Source organism: Ambystoma mexicanum, chromosome 3q (assembly GCF_040938575.1).
Source record: "Ambystoma mexicanum isolate Mex_15411 chromosome 3q, UKY_AmexF1_1, whole genome shotgun sequence".
Taxonomy (NCBI): Eukaryota; Metazoa; Chordata; class Amphibia; order Caudata; family Ambystomatidae; genus Ambystoma; species Ambystoma mexicanum.
The window spans coordinates 1,140,223,292-1,140,244,063 of NC_090926.1; the positions used below are offsets into that span (position 1 = coordinate 1,140,223,292).

The window sequence follows — 20,772 nt, forward strand, 5'->3', positions numbered from 1 at the left end:
CCGGGAAAGAGAAGGGGGGGTTCCCTTGATAGGGTGCTGCAGTTCCATTGGCTGTGGTAGCGAATGGGGGTCGGCTTCCCTCGGCCTGTGTTGGTGCGGTACTGAGGTTGCTGCAGGGCCGGCTGTTGGTGTGGTGGTTGATGGGGGGCCGGGGATCTGGGGTGGTAACTAAGTGTGCGCTTGGTGTACTTCATATGGGATCATGGTCTCCCCCTGGAGGGGTTTCTGCGGGCTCCCTGGGTGGGGGCCTTCGCAAGGTGGCTGATTATAGCTGCCAGAGAGTTCTGCAGAAGACAGGGCGTGAATTACAAAGTAACCCCATTTCCCACATGACCACCATTGGCCCTGCCCTCCACCTCGTGGTCCTTGTCACCTGAATGCCCCTCCTCTTTGCCCTCTGGACCCTCCCCGTGGTTGCACTCCTCCTTGCCACTGGGATCCCATGTAGTGTTGACTGCCTCCCCACTGTCCTTGCCCGTTGTCTGCCCCCATTGCTGCCATCCTCGCCCGGGTGGTGACAGTAACACACCCTTCTGGGGGCGGTGCTGTTGATGCCACTGCTACTTTCACTAGTTTCGCTTCCTCGGCCTGTCATCTCTGAATGATTTCTTTTTCGCGCTCTTTGATCCTCCTACAATGGTACACTGATGCTTTGAATCTCGGGCCAACCCTTTGCTTCCACCCCAGCTATTTTATCTAGGGCCTTCTGTACTTCCTTTGGGCACCCCCGTTCCACAATAAAGTAAAACAAAGAAGTTGAGTGCTCTCCATCTCCTGAACCCGAAGAATGTACTGTACAGCATCTTCCTCATCCCCCATTGTGTATTGTATTGATTGTAAATCGGGTGTATCAGGGAAGGTCCCTAGCGGCGCATCCAAACATGTGCTCGAACGTTGTTGAACGATGCACCGTGTGGGAATCGTTACTCAATGTTATCTCCCCCCCCCCCCCCCCCCCCCTTTCCTGGTATCCTACTGCTGATACTAACAATAATATCTCCTATTGCAATGGATCTACGCATTTAAAAAACACACACCCGTGGTTGAAATGCGTATATCAATTTTCCTGCCGCAGTGAGTAGGGGGAGGGATTTGAGACGATTATTATCCATTTGTGCCCACGGGACATAGTGAGGGCGCCCTGTACCCATGTGAATCAAGGGTAATTGGCAATTTCATTTGACCTTTCCAGTTTTAAGAACACTTCCCTTTTTTTCTTTGCCATTGCTATTCTTCCAACCCGTTCACTCAACCTTCCGTCCCACAAGCTCTCCACTCTTGGAGTAGTCGGGGGGAGGGGGGTCCTGCCTGGGCCCCTTCCACTGCTCCTTCCTCTTGGTCATCGAAGTCGCTCCAGTATTCATCTCCCCTGGCTGATCCTACATTTCCGTATCCAAGCTGTACGTATCCCCTTCCCTTTCTACATGTACCTCTCTTATGGGTGCGCTATCAATTCGAAACAAAGTCCCCTGATTTCCATTCTTCTCTAGGATGTACGGGAGGGTGCTTGGAGGCAGCAATGGGACTTCTGCTGCCTTTGTTGTGTCACATGCAGCACGAAGTCTGGCTAACTCTATGCGTGCGGTAGCTAGCACCACCTCAAGGTCTCTTGCACTTACCCCTGTGTAAGTGGGTGCGGCGTATGGAGGGTTGGGCGGTTCCAGGGTCGGCTAACATGGTTCCCCCTGAGACATATGGTGGATTTGTGTACCCTGCTGCTGGTTTTGTCAAATGGGTAGTTTCTTCGGTGGCTCTTAACCCTACCCCCCCCACCCCCAACCCCACCGTGGTCACTGTCTCCCACATCAGTCGGTGTCCCCTTGTTTGGCGCGCCCCCCCCCCCTTTGCCACCTCCTTTAACATTGATGCAGTTTCTGCCTCCTCAAACATCCACCACAAATCCAAGATTTCTTGACGGTTCTGTAACTGTTTCCGATTGTATTTAGCATTGAAGTATGTCGACATAAGGTCTAGTGCACACTTAGCGAACAATCCCCCCCCCCCCCCCCTTTGGCCTCGAGTGGGGCATTCCCTCCCCTTTCGTCTGTCCCTCATTGCGTGTGGTATTTTCTGATTTGGTCGCAGTACAAGGGCAGGGTCTTACAGATGTGAGTCTAGGGCATGTCTGTCCCCATGGTTAATGTCTATATAGTGTGTGTCCACAAATATGGGTGTGCCATAGGCTCCCTGTCAATCCACACCCTTAAGTTATTCAATGTCCAACACCCGTTGCTACATGCAAGTCACAATTGCCTCTATACCGTCCGTTAATATATTCATAATTCTTTTTGCATTTATAAAACCATATATCCTCCCTTAGAGCATCCCCATTCCCTCCTCATACATTTTCTCTATTCGCTTCTCATGCACACCATACACACCCCACCTGGGCCTCCTCCATACATAGAAAAAAATAAACTGAAAATAACAAATTTACATAAGCTAAAACAACGACCACTACTATTCTCGAGCCCTCTAATTATACAGGGCTCCTACTTTTTGTTCTCCTCGTCTTTGTATCTCTGTATCTGCACTGGTCAGGACAGTGCACTGTGGCTGCCACCTTCTATCCACACTTGGATAGGTTCCCTTTTTTACTTTCCTTCCTTTTTATTCTCCTTATAACTTAATAAATAAGTTAAAAATTGCCATACAAAATCTCATCAATCAAAAAATACACACTTTTCGTTAGTTTTCGCACACTGCGTGTTCCCCGCTGTCATACAGCTCCATACCCCAAACCCCGAACTTTGTTATTCCTTGTAGTCTATACTCACGTGCCCATGTTCTTCCGACAGCTTTTGTTCTTGAGGAATCCACAACTGGTTAGGACCTCTCACTGGTACCACACCTAGCTCCAACGAGCAGGTACGATTTTTGCAAAGCTGGCACCCACAAGGTCCACTTCTATTGCGTATGCGTTTTGGGGGACTGGTCACTGTAGGTGGGCGCAGCCCTTCCGTAGAGTCCACCTGAATCTTGATGCAAGTACAGGTGGTTAGGAATCACGTCTGGGTCGCCGTGTTCCTCAGTTATTTACACTCCAGAGTAAATACAACCTGCTAGGGAAATGGGCCAAGAGATGGTTTTTCAAGGATAACAAGGTTTTACTCGTACTAAATACAAATGCCAGCAAAGAACTCTCTGCTGCCCGAGAGCGCTCTGGTCTTGCACCATCATCATGTGTTTATAAGCAACAAACGCATCAACAGTGGGGCATTTTGGTGCTTCTGATTGGAGGTACCCTATAGATGGGCCTGCTCCATAGGGGATGCCACATGTTAATTGGCTGGTTCTTCCCCAGCTATCTTGATGCACGTGAGTCAGCAGGGCACGTCCTGCCAGTGAAGGTTGGGGGGGGGGGGTGGTCACACATGAAATACCATGTTACCTGACTAAACAACTAGACTGAACTGTTATTCATTATGGCAGGCACTGGGGCAGGAATGGGTGGCAGAGAGGGCAGGGTAAAACACAGCCATACTGACGCACACATTTTGGGCTCTACTGATGTCAGTCCTGCTCCCCTTGTCTCCAATCTAGAGCTTGATCTTTGATTTACCCTTCCTTGTTCTTCGTGTCACTTGGGATGTGTTAGTAATAGGGAAAAATGCAGGCATGAGGGCTATGTAGATATGAAGTGGACACCTTAAGGAGGTCAGGACCTAGGGCATGGGTGCTTATTAGATGGATAGGTGCGTGGGGGTCCGGCCACTGATGTGCAACCAGCACTGGTCTGGGGGGAGTTTAGGGGCGCAATGGCAGTTAAGTGGAGATGAATGGAAGCAGCGCAGAGCGTGGCACTGTCTCAAGCTCTGAGCCAGGCACATTCCTGAAAGCGATACTAAATATTCGCAACACTGAAGGGACAAGAGAAAGATGGACTTCCGTGGGAACAAGGCTCGAGCGGAGCCAGCATACTGTATGAGGTTGGGCTCTGTGACTGCTTGACTCATTATCAAGTTGATTTTATTTGGCAAAACTCATAACCTACAAAATAATACACATAAGATATGAACATAGAAGTTGTGTTTTCTGCATTGCAGGTTGGTTAGATTCTTAAGAATGAAATGGATCCAGATGTTAAGTATTCGTTTTAATCCTAGAGGAAGAAAAATAAAATAGGGAATTATAATAATGCAGGTCTATAATAAACGTTTGAAAATTGCAGCGCTCATAAACTCACTGGTTTTCTCCCCCATAATGTGGTTCGTCTCAGTATCCTTTTTCCCCACTCTCATTGTCCGCTTTCCTCACCAGAGTGGGGGCCCTCTTGCTCATACACCCACCCTGGGGCTGGTCACCTTCTGAACACCCACTCAGCTCAAGTTTTTTTGTTGTTGTTTTTTACGCTCCCCCTGTCCCCCAACCTTGGTTTCGAGGGGATTGGGTCCTCCGACGTATTCCATATCTATGACATGTAATCACCACAGCTGTGCTGCTTCGGAATCTTTTTTCGGCGTCTGCGTCCTGCGTCGAGGCGCCGTCGTCTAGGACCTCGTCCGACGTCATCCGATGTGATAAGTAGGACGCACGACGCCCGTAGCCTCAGTTCCGTTTTTTCCGCGAACGTGTTGCTTCGTGATTCTCGGTTAACGCCTCGACTCTTTGGAGTTCTGTTCTTCTCGGTTCTTCGAACCTGTTCGTTTTTGTGAAAATCCTTCGTGTGAGGATGTCTTCTACTTCGTCTTCGACCCCGCGTCCGGGCTTCGGGGAGTGTGGGTCCAAGATGTCGGTGACGGACTCGCACGACGCCTGCCTCTGGTGCCTCGGGGAGGCCCACGACACGGATGACTGTATCGACTGCCAGTTGCTCACGTCCAAAGCCTTACGCGAACGTAAGAAGTTGTTGTCGGTAGGTCGGGTGTCCAAGCCCCAGAAGTCGAAGTCTGCGGGGCTTTCGACGGATGATTCGAGGGGTGACTCTCCGCGTCATCGTCGGAAGTCTCGTGGGTCTCCTTCTAGGAGTCGGTCTCACCACTCCTCAGCCTCTTTGAGGCATTCTCGGAAGCGCCGACACCGGTCGTCTTCCAGGTCCTCTTCGGAGGACTCCGGCACGTCGCTTACCCCACCAGCCGTGCGACGCCGGAGGAATGGACTTCCTTCGGGAAGAAAATGCTGGCGATTCTTGAGTCGCAGGGTACTAAGCCGTCCGCGCCCCCGAGTGGGGTCGGCCGTGAGAGGTCGAGAGACACCGCTCGCAAGAGTGGTCGGCACGAGTCACAGGAGAGGTCCCGTTCGGACAAGGAGACTCGTTCTCGACGTACCCGTTCCAGGTCCCGGTCCTCGACGCGTTCGAGACCGTGTGCACCTGTGAGGTCTTCGAGGAAGACATCGACGTCTGAGGCGTCGACAGGCTTTCTCGAGGCTCCGGCTCCGAGGAAGTCGTCGAAGCCGTCGACGCTCAGGTCGTCGAGGGACACGCTCGGGGCTCTGGCTTCGAGGGCTGTGTCGACGCCGCCGATGCTGGAGGCGCTGCATCTGACGTCGACGCCAAATTTCCTCGACGCCGATCCTCTTGGCGCTGATGCCGATTCGCTCGACGCCTTTCGTGTCGGAGGTACCCCGTGGCACGGGAGAACCCTCTAGGAAGGCTCTGGTTAAGAGCAAGCACTCTCTGGTGCCTTCTTTTCGCCACCTGGAATATATTTCAGAGACGGATGAGGATTCTGATGGCCTGGTTCCTAGTCAGGTTCCAGATGAAATTGTCTCGGGCCATAGTCAGTTTGACGATTTGAGGCAGTCACTGCATGATGCCAGTTTGTAGTTTGTGGAGTTTTGTAGCCCTGAGCCTGGCTCTCATGCCGATTCCTCGTACCGGTGCCTTATGGCTAGGGTTTCTGAGTACTTGGGGACTCCCCCAGGGGAGTTTGTGCAGGATGATCTGACGGACATCCTTGATGTTGGTCCCCCAACTGACCCGGTACTGCCGTTCCATATGGATTTACAGAGAAGGGTGGCGGCGGCTTGGACTGCTCCGGAGAGTCTTCCGGCGGTGGGCAGATCCTTGTCGCGAAAATACCGTCCAGCCAGTAGCGACCCCTGCTACTTGACCAGGCACCCCACTCCGGAGAGTTTGGTGGTGCAGGCGGTCACGGCCCCGGCAAAGCAGGCGTCGTACCCTACCATCCCTCCTGATAGGGACGACAAACGTTTTGATGGCTGGGCGAAGAAAGTGTTTTCTTCTGGTGGTATGGCGCTTCAGGCGGCCAACTCCATTTGTGCCTTGTCTCGTCTCACGCACACTCTGTGGAACTGTGTTGCGTTAGCGGCTGAACATATTCCCGAAGGGGACGAACGGGATGGTTTCCTTGCTATGGTCCAGGATGGTAAGGATGCCATGTGTGAGTCCGTTCAGTCGGGTTTGGACTTGGCTGAATGCGTCAATAGGTCCATGGCAGCGAGCACCGTGATATGCAGGTTTGCGTGGTTGCGGAAGTCGGGGTTTGCTCCTGATGTGCAGTCCCGGCTCCTCAACATGCCCTTTGACGGTGAGCACCTTTTTGGCAGCAAGGCTGACGAGAGCCTTGAGAGGTTGCAGACCTCAAAAGCTGCAGCAAAGTCGTTGGGCGCTGCAGTTCGCCAACCTCCGCCTTTTCGTCCTAGGGGACAGCAGTGGAGGGGTGGTTCCTTTCGCTATTACTCGTCCTTCAGTAAAGCAAGAGGAGCTGGCAGTCAAAGAGGCCAACGCAGGGGTACTAGAGGTGGACGACAGGGTACCCGTGGTGCCAAGGCCGCTCGGGCAGTTGCCTCTTTGCCCTCAGGTAACGCCGCAGCCGCTCCCACTCAGTCGTGAGGCCATGTCCCATGGTTCGCGGGTTGGGGGAAGAGGAACAAGGTTCTGCCTGTAGTGGAGAGGAACAAGGGATGTTATTCCCCCTATTTTTTGATTTTGAAGAAAGACTGGGGATTGAGACCCATCATGGACCTGCGCGGTTTGAACAAACTCCTCAGGAAGGACAAGTTCAAGATGGTTACTCTCTCTCAAGTCCTCCAGGCCCTTCAGCTTCAGGACTGGTTGGTGTCACTCGACCTCAAGGATGCTTACTTCCATGTGCCGATCCATCCCAAGCACAAGAAGTACCTGAGGTTCGCGGTTGGTGACTCGCACTTTCAGTTTCGGGTCCTGCAGTTCGGATTGACCTCCGCCACGAGGGTTTTCACCAAGCTCATGGTGGTGGTGGCAGCGCATCTCAGGCAAGGGGGGGATTCACGTCTACCCCTACCTGGACGATTGGTTGATCAGGGGGAGCTCTCCCGAGCAAGTCCTGGATCATCTGTCCGTCACCTGCCACTCACTTCACAGGCTGGGCTTCTCCCTCAATTTAAAGAATTCCCATTTGACACCAACACAGCGGCTCCAGTACATCGGAGCAGTGCTCGACACTTCCCAGGGGCAGTTTTCTCCTCCCCAGGTGAGGGCTCTTCACATCCAGCAGATGGTGCACAAGTTTCAGCATGCCCAGACACTCCCAGCCTTCGAGTTCTTGAGGTTGCTCGGCTTCATGGCATCCTGCATTCTTCTGGTGCCAGAGGCTCGCCTGCGGATGAGATCTTTGCAGTGGGCACTAAGACGCAATGGTCGCAGTCCTCCGGCAGGATGTCGGACTCGGTTCAGGTGCCGCCCTCGGTCGCCCGGGACCTTCTGTGGTGGGCCGTCAAAGGCAACTTGATGAAGGGGGCTCCATTTTGGCTTCCCTGGCCGGAGGTGTCGATCGTGACGGATGCATCCCTCACGGGATGGGGAGCTCATGCCAACGGGCTGACAGTCAGCGGTCGTTGGTCTCCGTCGGAGTCCAGACTCCATATCAATCTGTTGGAGCTGAGGGCCGTCAGGCTAGCCCTGAAGGCTTTTCTGCCGACTGTGCGAGGACAGAATGTCCTGATCCTGACGGACAACACAGTGGCCATGCACTACCTCAACAAAAAGGGGCAAAAGGGGGGGGGCGTCACTTCCTCTGTGCAGGGAGGCGATGCAGCTCGAGTTCTGGGCCATCCAGCAGGAAGTTTCGATCTCGGCAGTTCATCTGGCCGGAGACGAAAACGTGACGGCGGACGCTCTGAGCAGGCAGAGCGCGATCTCTCACGAGTGGGAGTTGGCTCAGGAGATTCTCCTGGAGATCTTCGCCCTTTGGGGGACCCCTCAAGTGGATCTCTTCGCCTCTAGTGTCAACCGGAAGTGCGAAAGGCTTTGCTCGCGGGAATTTCCTCCAAAAGGAGCCTTAGGAGACGCGTTCGTGGTGGAGTGGTCTTTCCTGCTGCTGTACGCGTTTCCTCCAGTCCCCGTCATCCCGCAAGTGCTGCGGAGGTTACGGAAGTTCGGTTCCCGGATGATCCTCATTGCTTCGGCGTGGGCTCTGAGGACATGGTACCCGGACCTTCTCGACTTGTCCATCTGCCCTCCACGTCGTCTTCCCTACCGAGACGATCTGCTCTCACGGGAGGGGGGGGTCAGGTTCTCCATCCAGAGGTCAGATCCCTCAACCTTCACCTTGGCTTCTGAAAGGTTGAGGTATAAGGATTGGGACCTCCCTGAAGACGTGATGGAGGTGTTGCTTTCGGCCCGAAGGCCAGCAACAAAGTCTCTGTACCGTTGCCGTAAATTCTGCGACTGGTGCAGAGTTCAGAATGTGGATCCTTTTGCATGTGACATCCCCATGGTTCTGTCCTTTTTTACTTTCTTTGGCCCACAGGGGCTTGCAAGTGGGTACCATTAAAGGTTACCTGCCGGCGCTGTCCATCTTTAAGCGCTCGTCTGAAGAGTGTTCTTACTTTAAAATCCCTTTAATTTCAGTTTCTGAAAGGGCTCACTAATGTGTTCCCTCCGTCACCTTTCCTGGTGCCCGGTTGGGATTTAAACCTTGTTCTTAGTTTCTTATGGGTGCTCTGTTTGAGCCTTTACATTCTTGCCCTTTGAGGCTGTTAACTCTGAAAACTGTGTTTTTAGTTGCGGTTACTTCCGCTCGCAGAGTGAGTGAGTTACAGGCACTTTCAGTTAAGCCACCCTTCACTGTATTTCACAAGGACAGGGTTGTCCTTAGAGTTCGTCCTTCTTTTCTTCCGAAGGTAGTGACGGAATTTCATTTGGCCCAGAAGGTTGTTCTTCCGGCATTCTATCCTCCTCCGCTTCCTGGTAAGGAAGAGGAGAGGCTCCATAGGCTTGATCCTAGGAGAGCTTTAAGCTTTTGTGTTTCACGCATGTCCCGGGTCAGAGTGGACGATCAACTCTTTATTGGTTACGCTGGAAAGCGTTTGGGGCAAGCTGTGACGAAACAGACTTTGTCTCGCTGGATTATTTTAGCCATCTCGGAGTGTTACCGCTTGGCGGGTAAGGACCCACCGGCTGGCTTGCGGGCCCATTCTACCAGGGGTGTGGCTGCATCTACTGCCCTGCAGAGGGGTGTTCCTATTCGCAAGATCTGTGATGCAGCCACCTGGGCTTCAGTACATACATTTGTACGTCACTATTCCCTCGATTCCATCCGAGGGCAGGATCTGGCCTTTGGCAAGGCGGTCCTTTGCTCTGCTATTTCATTGGCTATTCTAAATTTTGATTCTAAATTCTTTCCCTCCTCCTTGCTCTGGTACTGCTTTGGGAGTCTGTCATAGATATGGAATACGTCGGAGGACCCAATCCCCTCGAAGAACAAGTTACTTACTTACCTGGTAACGTTCTTTCGATGGGATGGTCCGACGAAGTATTCCATATCGCTCCCGCCCTGCCTTCCCCGCTGCAGAATTTCTTTTGCGATTGCAGCTTACGTTCCGCAAGGCTTGTGTCTGACTGGCAGTTGACTAATGTCACACGTTCTGGGGGAAAAAACTACAACTGAGGCTACGTGCGTCCTACTTATCACATCGGATGACGTCGGAGGAGGTCCTCGATGACGGCGCATCGACGTCATCGACGCAGGACGCAGACGCCGAAAAAAGTTTCCGAAGCAGCACAGCTGTGGTGATTACATGTCATAGATATGGAATACGTCGTCGGACCATCCCATCGAAAGAACGTTACCAGGTAAGAAAGTAACTTGTTCGTCTTTGTCCCCCCTCACCTTGGGGTATTGGTTCTCCCACTAACACCCTCAATTTGGTGTAGTTTGTTCAAAACCGCCCGCCCCGCACCCCTGGTCCTTGGTCTGTTTGGACCCCCTTGCCTTCGGGTCTCTTTGCCCCATGCCTTTGTTCCCCCTCTTGCTTTGGGGTCTTTGTTCTCTGCCTCTCCTTCTCCTTGGCATCTCTTTACCCCCCTCCTCTTTTCCTTGGTATTTCTTTGCTCTCTGCACTATGCCCCTTTCCTTCTCCTTACCCACTCAGTTTTGTTTTTCGGTAGGTCACCCGTTATGGGTGGTTACCCTGGCACCAGGGGATTATCCTGGTCCTCCCAACCTTGAGGTCTTTGTCCCCACCCCACACCCTCTTGCCTTAGGGTCTTTGTTCCCCCAGCACCCTCTCGTCCTGGGGTCTGTTCTCTGACCCCTTGTTCGCCTCAGCCTTGGTGTCTTTGTTCCCCCCCTTTATCTCAGGCTCCTTGTCCTCCCCACCCCCTCTTTTCTTGGGGTCTCTGGTCTCTTCCCTCCCCCCTCACCTCTTTGGCTTGGGGTCTTTTCACCCCTCCCTCCTTTGCCTTGGGGGTCCATAATTCCCCCCTTGCTTCGGGCTCTTTGTTTCCCCCTGCCCACCTTCAGGTCTCCCCAGCCCACCAATCTTTGGGCTTTTTGGTGTGTCTGTTCGAAGTGGAGCCGCTTGAACGACTTTCAACTGGGTTCTACATCAGGCTCAGCTGGTTCTCGTTTCCCGCTGGCTTCCTTCGGGACTCTGGTGACTTCTTTGCATGCCAGTCTTGCAGTAGGTCATGCTCTCCTCTGGGCCATGCCCATCCACCTCCTCGCTCAGTGGGCACTGTAACCTATCCGAGACGGCAACCATAATCGGGGAACGCCACACCGGATATACTCGTGCTCTTTCTTTCCACGCGTCCCACGAGGTTTCTGTCCCTCTTAGGATCCAGTCTCTTGCTTTTTCTCGCACCTGTTTATCTGATGCTCCCCCAGGTGCTGGGGCCATCAACTGTTCGGTATTTCTGTTGAGAGTTATGGATATCTTGGGGTCAAAGCAAACCAGCCGTCATAATGAGAAATTCTAGATTAAACATTTCAACCCCCACATAGCCCTCAGAGGTATTAGGTTTTGGGGGGAGGGAAGGATAACTTTGATCCCTTTCTTGGGATTTTCTGTCCCCTAAGAGGGGGCAAGCCCAGTGTGATCTCATGTGCCCTGTTACCCCACTGGGTATTAAGCGTAATGGGCTCACCTCCTTAGTCCTAAAGGGGTTACCCCCTATTGGGGAGAGCACTAACTCGGTGGATTCATCACACAACCTAAGCTTCTGAAAGCGTTACTAAACCCCAACATGAATAAGTCCCCACGCTGGCCATTGTTTAGAGACTTTAGGAATCATAAACCTCCTTTTTAATATTGAATAATCAGCCACATATAAACTAATAAAGTTGAACATCTAATAATATGCGATTTCGATATATATTGGTACTGAAGTAGTAAATGTAGACCCTTTAACAAGGAACATTTGTAAAAAATATTTTTGAAGCATGGATCACTGCATATTTTTGAGATGTCCATACAAAAAATGGTTAACATTGATCTTATTTTCAAGAAAATGGTCTGGAAAAAACACCAAATTCATAAATGTTTATTGGCACTTTCATAAGGAAATACAAACACACATTTAACAATCACCAACCCTTGTTACTCCCACCCCATCCCCTTACCCCTCTCTTCTCGGTTTGCAGCACCATGACAATTCCACGTGACAGGACATTGTATCGGCTACTTAAGGTTGAAGTACGTACATTATTGGCGGCAAGGGTTCTTTGAGTGGCCCGCCAGTTCGATTACAGCTCATGTTCGGTATAGGAACCAGAAATGCACATAAACGCAGCTGTTGGGCCGTAAATCAAAGTTTCAAGTTTCCACCCCCTGCATTTCAACATAAAAGCTTCCCTCCAGAGAAAACGTTTCCATGTGGTAATGGTTCTGCTCCACCCTAGCTCCATTCATGACTAAGCTGTTAAACAACGCAATGGAAACAGGCTCTCTCCCAAGGTCGATGCCCTCAGCCTTGATAGTAGTCATCCCGAAGGACGTCAGGAATTTGTCCCCAATGGCAATTCCATCGCCCCCATTTCCTTACTCAATATGGACGTTAATGGCGAAAGTGCAGGCCAATAGAATCCACTTAAAGCAGACAGTGAAGCAGTCTTCCCATGGGGTCATGCCCCCCCCCTTCATGCTACTAATGGTGTCAACAACTTCCTGCTTGGTGAAGGGAGCGTCTGGGGCAGCTACCTTGTCCGGGGGGAGAGTCTGGATCGCGAGGGAGTTCCGGAACCGGTCCAAAGAACGAGACCAGTCCTCAGGACTGTGGGGAGGGGATGGGACATCGGGCTCAGTTTCTTAAATTTGCAGTGCCCTCTTACTTGGCGTCTGCCCACAAAACCTTTGCTTTTCGGGGCTGCCTGTGCCCCCCCTGGACATCGGGGGTGGGCACCGGGGCCGTTTCGCCAAGGATTTTGTGCGTGGCGCTTGCCGATGTCCCGTTATGAGGTTATATTTATACCCCTCAAAGTCGAACGGAAAGCCCGGTCTATATTGCACTCCTTTTGGAGGTGAGCCATTTCAGCAGGGGTGCGCATTTTGCGAGGCTCCTAAGTCCACCGGGCCGGTCTTTCTTGCCATGTCCAGAATCTTTCATTTCTCTGTATAATAGTGGAATTAAGCCAACCCTGACCTTACACCCCAGAAGTCCCCTCCCGCCTGTGTACTCCATTGATAGTGGGCTCGTTGGTGTTTTCCTCACTGAAAAGCTTCCTAACTCATCATTTATGGCTTAGATAATATCACTGTTTCTCCCTCTCGTTCTTGAAAATGAAAATCTTTTGTTTTTACGGCGTTTACAGTTTTCAATGTCATCCATTTTCAGTGCACACTTCTCTTCACTTCTCTCCAGCTCCGAAAGACTTCGATTCGGGTCTCTAGTATGTCCACCCAAGATTGTTTTGCCTCGAGCCCCTGGATTTCGGCATCCATACCATCTACTTTCTTATCAAGCCCATCCAGTCTTTTGCTAATATCTGCCCTAAAGCCTCTTATTTCTTCGAGGAGGACTGCCATGCCTTTGCTCATTGACTGGGCCTCCTCCATGCCTTGTGCTGGGCATGGTTTCCTGGGATCACTGGGGCTTTTCTCTGTATTGGAATTTCTGGAGTGAGGATGCACAACTCATGGGTGTCCGCCTACTTCCGGGTACTCCCAGCCCCGGGGAGGGAGTTCCACCAGGGAGAGTGCTAGACCAAGGCAGGGGCTTGTGCTCGACTGCACCAGACTCTGAGGCCTGTTGCGTGCACCTTACTGTACAACCGTGGGAAGCACTATGACTTTATTCTGGCCTGTGCGCCCCCCCCCTTCTTCCAGGCGGTGACCATGGGTGCCCCCGGGCCTTAGTTGCAGGGGAACAAGTGATGATTATGTTGGGCCTCGAAGAGATTTATGTCTTGGCCTCCTGACGTTGGTGGGTAAGTGCAAGGCCAGTTGGTGTGAGGACGGCACTGCATGTCGTCAGGGAGATGCTCAATGAGGCACCTAAAGAACTTCACTCACTGTGGCTGAGGGCGGGCCCAGGGCAGAGCAGCAATTCTCAAGGCCCATTCCTGGAACAGGCCGTGCTGCTGGTTGGGGTTGGGAGGGGTGTATCGCCAGATGGGAGGGGGCCAGACCCCACCTGGTTGCAGCAGCGGAAGCCATCAGTTAAGGTTGAAAGCACGGTCTCCCACTCAGCTCCTCAAAGGTCAGTTGGTGGTGTGGGGAATCACCCCGGCGGTGGGTACGCTTCTCACTTCGGGGCAGACTCTGACGTACCTGTGCAAGTTTTCTCTCCCTCGATCATGGGAGAGTTGGATGGCATTGGCGTTGCTGCGCTTCCAGCTGGGTAGGGGCCCTCACTGCGCCTCCCTTGCTCTACTTCCTCTGGGCCTCCGGAATTAAACTTTGATATTTGTTAATCTGCTTAGAATCACATGCTGTGGATGCATCAGCTGCTGGATTTTAGGCGCTGAAATCCACCGACATGGAAACTTCCTGCAGTCTTCGTCGAAGTTCTTAATAGCTGTCGAACTGACTTAAGGAAGAATAACCGACAAATTTGGTATAAGATAAACAATATCTCTTATGTAAGAGCTCCACTATAGGGCGACCAGTTATCTGGGGGCGGAAAGAAACAATCTGAGGGACCTCGGCGCATGAGGGATTTTGGGTGCACTACACGTTACGATAGGGATAGTGTTACAGACACGCCTATGCCGACATCCCCTTTCGGTCTCCGAAAGACCAGATGCAATACTCTTCGGTTACCACTGGATGTCGGACCATATGCACAGCATGTGAATCTAAGCAGATACAATCATCAGAAATGCTATTACGGTGAGGAATGCATCACCCCAAGGAAGGTGCAGCGGGCCTCGGTTACCAAGTGCTAGGAGTCCAACGGCCAAAAAAGCCAGGGGGGGGCCAGGACATCAAGGCCGCCGTAGGCCTTTGTGCTCTGCTGTGAACTGCCTCGTACTAGGAGGCAGCGTTTGCCCTGCCGTGAGAATCGAGGAATTCTTGGGATTCCCTGGGTCCCGGATCTCAGGAGTTCTTTTTGCCGTCTCCTGCTGACACGGCACACACTGGCAGGCTGGCTGACAACTCAAGCGGGGGCTTTCTGGGGGGGGCTCTGGTCCCTTTTCGGGCTGTGGGTGAGGAGCAGCAGAGAGTACTGAATCCCTGCGCCCCCTGGTGGCCAATCCCCAAAAAAATGCTGATTTTAATGTTTGTGTATTTTATTTATGTTGAGAAACCAAGTGCTTCAACAAAGAAATGTGTGCAGAAGGTCCTGTTTGAGGCTGTAGCGGTGTCATTGCTAATTGCTGTCCAAAAGTCAAGTTAATGTGGTTAATCGAAAAATACTGGATGATAAAGGAAGGAGAGGGGGACCTTGACCGGGAATGGGGACAACCTAGATAGAAAGTTTGACGTATGTTTGCATCATCCTTTGCACAGAGTTACACATGTGCATAATAAGTAAAGGCTCAATGGGGGGGCGCCTTTGTGCTCAATGGGGTGGAGGTGAGGAGGTCGCTGCCTTTTGTGAGTCTTTTGGCTTTCTTCCACTGACAGAAGGCATTTCTTCATGGTGATCATGATGCCAGTCACTGTTTGTCCTTGATTTCTGGGGTGTAGTTTGCTCCTGTGGTGGGTGATGAATGGAAGCAGCACATGTTCTTGGGGACGGTTAGGATGACAAGGCGTTGGGAGCATAGAGTTGGGGTGAACAGTAGGAGATGGCTTTGCCCAGACTATTGGAAGGGCAGTAGATATGGATTTGAAGGCCAGCAGAAGTAATTTGATAAGGAGGGATTGTGTCTGGATGTTAACCTTGGGTGGAGGTAATTTAAGTCATGAAGCTTTGTAAGGTGCAAGGCAAGACCCACATCTAGTCCTCTGTAGAGTTTCTGCTGTGGAAACCAAATGAGGTCATCGGTCTGTTGTCCTCCTGCTAGGAACCAATGCAATTCATTACTGTGCATTTTCTTTATTTTGAAGTAGTGTGGAAGGGGACACAGATCGATATTTGGCTGTAATGTTGGGGTGTAGAGAGTATGCTTACAGATTTCTCACTACCTCTTTTTAGTTTCGTCATGCGCATGAAGGAGTATGAACGGGAGAGACGCCTGCTAGCGAGGAAGAAGAGACTTGAGGATAAACATACTGCAGAAGCACATGGAATGTGAGGAACGGCACTAACAATCTGTCTATCAAAGTACTTCTTCCATGAATCTATTCATAACATGTATTGCTAATAAACCTGCTGCTGTATCCCTTCGATTGGCTCTGGGCTGCTGTTTTTATTTGTGTCACACCATGGACGTCGATCAACAAATGGGCCAGGCAAGAAAATCTACTTAACCAAAGGGTTTTATTAATGGATGTGCATGTGTTGGGCAGTACAAACAAATGGCGTACGAGTTAGCCTGAAACCTGTTGGGATGCTGCTTCCCTCCTTAGTGAGGTAGTGCTTTGGTAAAACGTAGCCAAATGAGTCTGTCTTCAAAAAGGAAAGTGTTCCAAAAACTTTGTTTATACTGCATATAATATGGGGGTTGGATGTCCATCCACTCCCGACCCCTGCTCCTACCCAGCTACATCAACACAATCCTGGGTTTTAATATATTCCTGTACCCTAGTTTTCACAGGTGTTGGCTCCATACTTGGAACCGGTGGAAGGATTCTCGAAGTGTTACCATGAGTGCCGGGCCTGCCAAGATTAACTCAAGCCAGATGGTGATGGGAGGCTGCCCTAAAGTTGGGACAGCGTTTACACAAAGTACCCATCTTCCTTCCTCTGAGTCAGAGTTCAACTCATCCGGGACCTGCTTCAATCTCTCGACTCTCCTCCACAAATCCTTGGCCTTAGTTATTTGTCCTCTTGGGAGTCCACCACCTCCCTCTTAACAATTCTCCACTTTAATACCCCCTCTCCTGGTCCTTTAATAATCCTTGGCTCTGTTTCCCCACTTCTTCCTCCTGGAGGATACTGAACTTTCCTGCTTTGCTTTTTGCACCTCAATTTCCACCTTCCGATGGTTCCTGTACCTTAACTTCCTTCAGGACTTACACTCTACTTCACGTTACTTTTATCTCCTATTTTTTCCTCATCCATCCTCAACAGGTTTCATTTCAGCAGCTGTATATTCTCCTCACCTTCTTCACTCCTTGGGGTGCTTCTTTTCTTAAATGTTTCTTATTCACTTCTTACTCTCCAACTTTAACCCTTTGGACACTTTCCTCATACCTACATAACTGTTCTCCACTTCTTCCCTGTCTCTGCCATTTCTGGACCTTTATTTCCCTAGCAACTTGGGTTCTAGGGAAATAAACCCTCATCCAATAAATCCAGCTCACTGGATCTCTTAACTCCACACCTTTTCGGGTCTGCTTTTACCAAACAGCCTAGGTCCTCCCTGCTGTCCCTTGTCTTCTCCTTACACCAGTCATCTGTTTCCTTCCTCCTCCTCAGCCCAGGCTCCAGAGGCTCCTCCCTTGACTTTGTTGCTTCCTTTCTCCAGATAGCACCAACGGCGCTTTTCCTCCTACCACCACCACCTGCTAACTGAGCCCTTTAGTTTTTATAGGACTTTGGCACCTCCTTCCATCCTTTCTGGTGGTAAGGGGATCAGACGTGGTGGGTTTGGACCGCAGCTTTGAGAATCACAACCACCATATTGGAGGTCCCACTTTATACAAGCTGGAGGCATCTTGGTGTAGCTCAGGTCCCCCATATTGGTTCAAATGTATTCCTGAGCAGATTCAGAACCCGCACAGAGCGTCCCAGCGATGCCAGCACCATAGGAATGGCATGCCATGATTTTCTTAAGAGACCCGGTGTAGTTACCGTTTTTCTATGATGAAGCGCCCTTTTTCCCCATCCACCAACTCACTCAATTGGGGCATTTCGCCACATTTGCAAGACTGGTTTGTACAGAAGACTGGCATTAGTATTGCTCCCATCACACTAACGTGCCATTTGTTAGTGTTTTTACATCTTAAGAATAAAAAAAAGAATGTGTTTTCACTCAGGCTTCTTTTGCAGAAACCCTGTTTGCCATGCCGGCTGTGGGGAAACCATATATTTCCCACTGCCCCTTCTCTCATGCGCGGGACACCATTGCAGGCCCCTGTGTCTCAATGCCCACACCCACTTCCTTCTGAAATGTGGGGGGGGGGGGGCACCACCACAACTCTGGATCTCCAGCCCTGACTGCTTACTCCCACCGTAACCTCGCCTTCCCACTACCACCTTCACCCCCCGCCAAACACCCACCCATGCCCCTTACCGCAACTCAGACATGCCCTGGCCCACTTTCACTGTCGGGCTAATCCGGACAGCCTGCGTTTGGAGAAGTCGGCTACATTCAATGAAAGTACGCTGATAAACACAGTGCCACATTACTGTAGTTTCAGAAAAAGAATGCATATAAAAATACATTTAAGATTGAGGCAATCTATAAAATACATTTTGCACCTCCTATGCATGTAGGTAGTATATATCAAATTTATAGGAACAGTAAAACTATTAGTCAAATTATATTTTGTCTCCTATCAAAATCAGTTATCATTTCACGTTGCACATAAGCAAAAGTAAAAATGAATGAAATGTCTATGTACAATTAGAAAAGGACTAACGCATACATTAATCAACAAAAGTACAGATCAATAACATATTTAATCGCTGCCTGAAATATGCACCTGCTAAATAGTCAATCTGATTTAAATGCTTAAAAAGAAATGTTTTTTAACGCGCTTAATACCGAAGAAGTTTCTAACCGTGACCAGGGTTTTGAACCTGCATTGCTCTGCGTCGTCTTGCTTGCAAGAAGAACGCATCACCACTGAGCTGTACTACCTGTGTACAACTGTCATGTATTTGTAACCAACCAATGCAATCATTGTGGTCGGGGCAGCTATATATAGCTGGCAGAGTCTATTTTGTGACAGATACAGTAGACTGCTATAGTGTAGCAAACGGTTTGGCAGAGAGGGGCGGGGGGAATATTTGACCGCCTTCTTCAGGACCAGTGACGCAGTGTGACTTTGTGCACAAAAGTTACAATTACTACATCAAGAAATTAGGAAATGGCCGGAGATGATGGAATTAAAAATAGACTGCCGTAAAACAAAGTAGTGGTGAAACACTCACCATCATAAAGCAGAGGCGACCTTGAGGCCAACAGTAGATGGAACAGTAACAAAACCAAATGGAATTTTTTTCCAACTGAAAGGCGTCCGGAAAAGGGTTGAGAAAGGAAGAAAAACAAATCGCTGTGGATTGAGTCCTCCCTGGGCGGGTCATGGTATGTATAGTGAGGAAAATTAAAGTAACTCGTTGACATAATGATTATCGTCTCAGAGGGTCCACGTCTGCTGTGTCATTGTTCATAACATGTCAGATAATGCTACACTTAGCTATGCTGATGAACACATTTCAGAAATCATAAGCTTAAGAAACACGCGCAGTGGTGCGACGGAACTGTCATGTGTGGAAGATAATAAATGGGGTGTGTCCCATTGTGCCTCGGAGCATGTGCGGAGGGAGCCCACATGGAGAACAAGGTGCTTTGTCCTCTTTGGGGCTAAGGGGGGGGGGGGCCCAGTGTGCACACGACCCGCTAGGGGTCGTACAACATTGGCAACAAGGAGGTTTAGGTTGTCTACTACGGACCCCCTAGGTTAGGCGATTGTGATTCAGAGTTGTGAGAGGAAAGAACGTTCACCGGCTGCGTAGCTAATGCTTGCAGTGGCTGACCTCTTGCTGTTTGAGTCAGAGGTTGCAGCTCCCCAAGGAGTGCTTGTGCGCCTCCCTGGTGAATTTTCTAGACGCTCCACCAACATGTACATTCAAAAAAAAGAAAAGGGGAATACGAAAGCTGGAAAGATAAATAATGATGTTTTCCCTGATCTTGATGATGTTTTTCCTGCAATTAGAGACCACGAAGGAATGCCTGAAGCTTCATTGTGGGCACAAGTAGGGAGTTTCACAATTTCTGAAGGAGAGCCGAGGTGAGGATTTTATTTTTTGCACTGACATTTTCTGCTGCACTGGTGGGGGTGGACCCAGGTGTGTCATGGAGGGGATGTCCTGGACAGTGAACTTAGTGGAAGGGGTGATGCCCCAGTTTTTCTTCTCATCCTGTGTGGTGCGAACCCTGGTTTTTGAGGGGTGCTGGTGTGCCCACATGCATGGTGAATCATGTGTAGGTTGAGGGCATGAGCCAACAGACACAAGGTTGGCTGTCGGCTAGTGCCATCCACATGTGTGATCAGGATGGTGGAGGTGCTGCTGCTGTGGGGGTGTGCAGGTGGGAGTGCGGGCACTGCGCCAACATGGTGCACTGGCCCAGATGCTGAAATTTGACACTTCAGGGGCCGCATCCAGTCTGGATCCACAGTGGGACTCGTGGATTGACTGGATGGACATTTTATTTCAGGGCCACGGTGGAGACTGACGATGAAACTAAGGTGGCAACCCTCTTCTACTCAGCTGGTCTGGAGGTGCATCAAATATTTAAGACTTTGCATTAGGTGGACAGTTCCTTTGGCGCAGCAAAGAATGTGCTGCAGGAACATTTCATGCCCCTTGCTAACATGGATTTTGGAAGATTTCTGATTTGTAACGCAAGGCAAAAAGACTAATCCCTTGATTCTTTTCATGGGCGTCTACGATGGATGGCAGTGACCTGTGAATGGGAGAATGAGCAAGGCATGTTTTGTAACCAGTTAATTCAGGGCTAAGCGTCTGGCAAGCTGCATTGTCAAGTGCTGAGGGAACCAAGGCTAACGCTCCACTCACCCCCCCCACCCGCCTCCCCCGCAGCCCCACCGCTAGGACAAAATGCTCGATCTTGTACGGTCCCATGAGTGGGCAGACACGTGCTTCCAAGATGGGCACAGCGATACATTAGCTCAAGGTTGACCTAGGTGTGTGCAATAAATCATGGTATAGGAGCGAGGGGCCAGGAGGGGTATAGTGCAGCCGAAGGACAGAGGCACCAAAGCGCCACAAGGCATGTAGGTGGTGCGAGAATAGAGCGGACTATGCATGCATGCGTGGATTCCCCACTCCCGGTGGTGGTCCGTAGAGATCCCGTCGGGGCTGGA

At 50.7% G+C, this 20,772-nt stretch overlaps 1 protein-coding gene across 1 annotated transcript in view; it reads left to right on the top strand.

Annotated features, from left to right (window-relative positions):
• NDUFB7 (NADH:ubiquinone oxidoreductase subunit B7) overlaps positions 1-15,940 on the top strand; it is a 61,807-nt gene extending 45,867 nt beyond the window's left edge. Inside the window, exon 3 of the mRNA XM_069603949.1 lies at positions 15,749-15,940. Within this exon, the coding sequence (XP_069460050.1) occupies positions 15,749-15,848 (100 nt within the window). The 3' untranslated portion in view covers positions 15,849-15,940. The remainder of the gene's footprint in view (positions 1-15,748) is intronic.
• Positions 15,941-20,772: the final 4,832 nt, after the last annotated feature.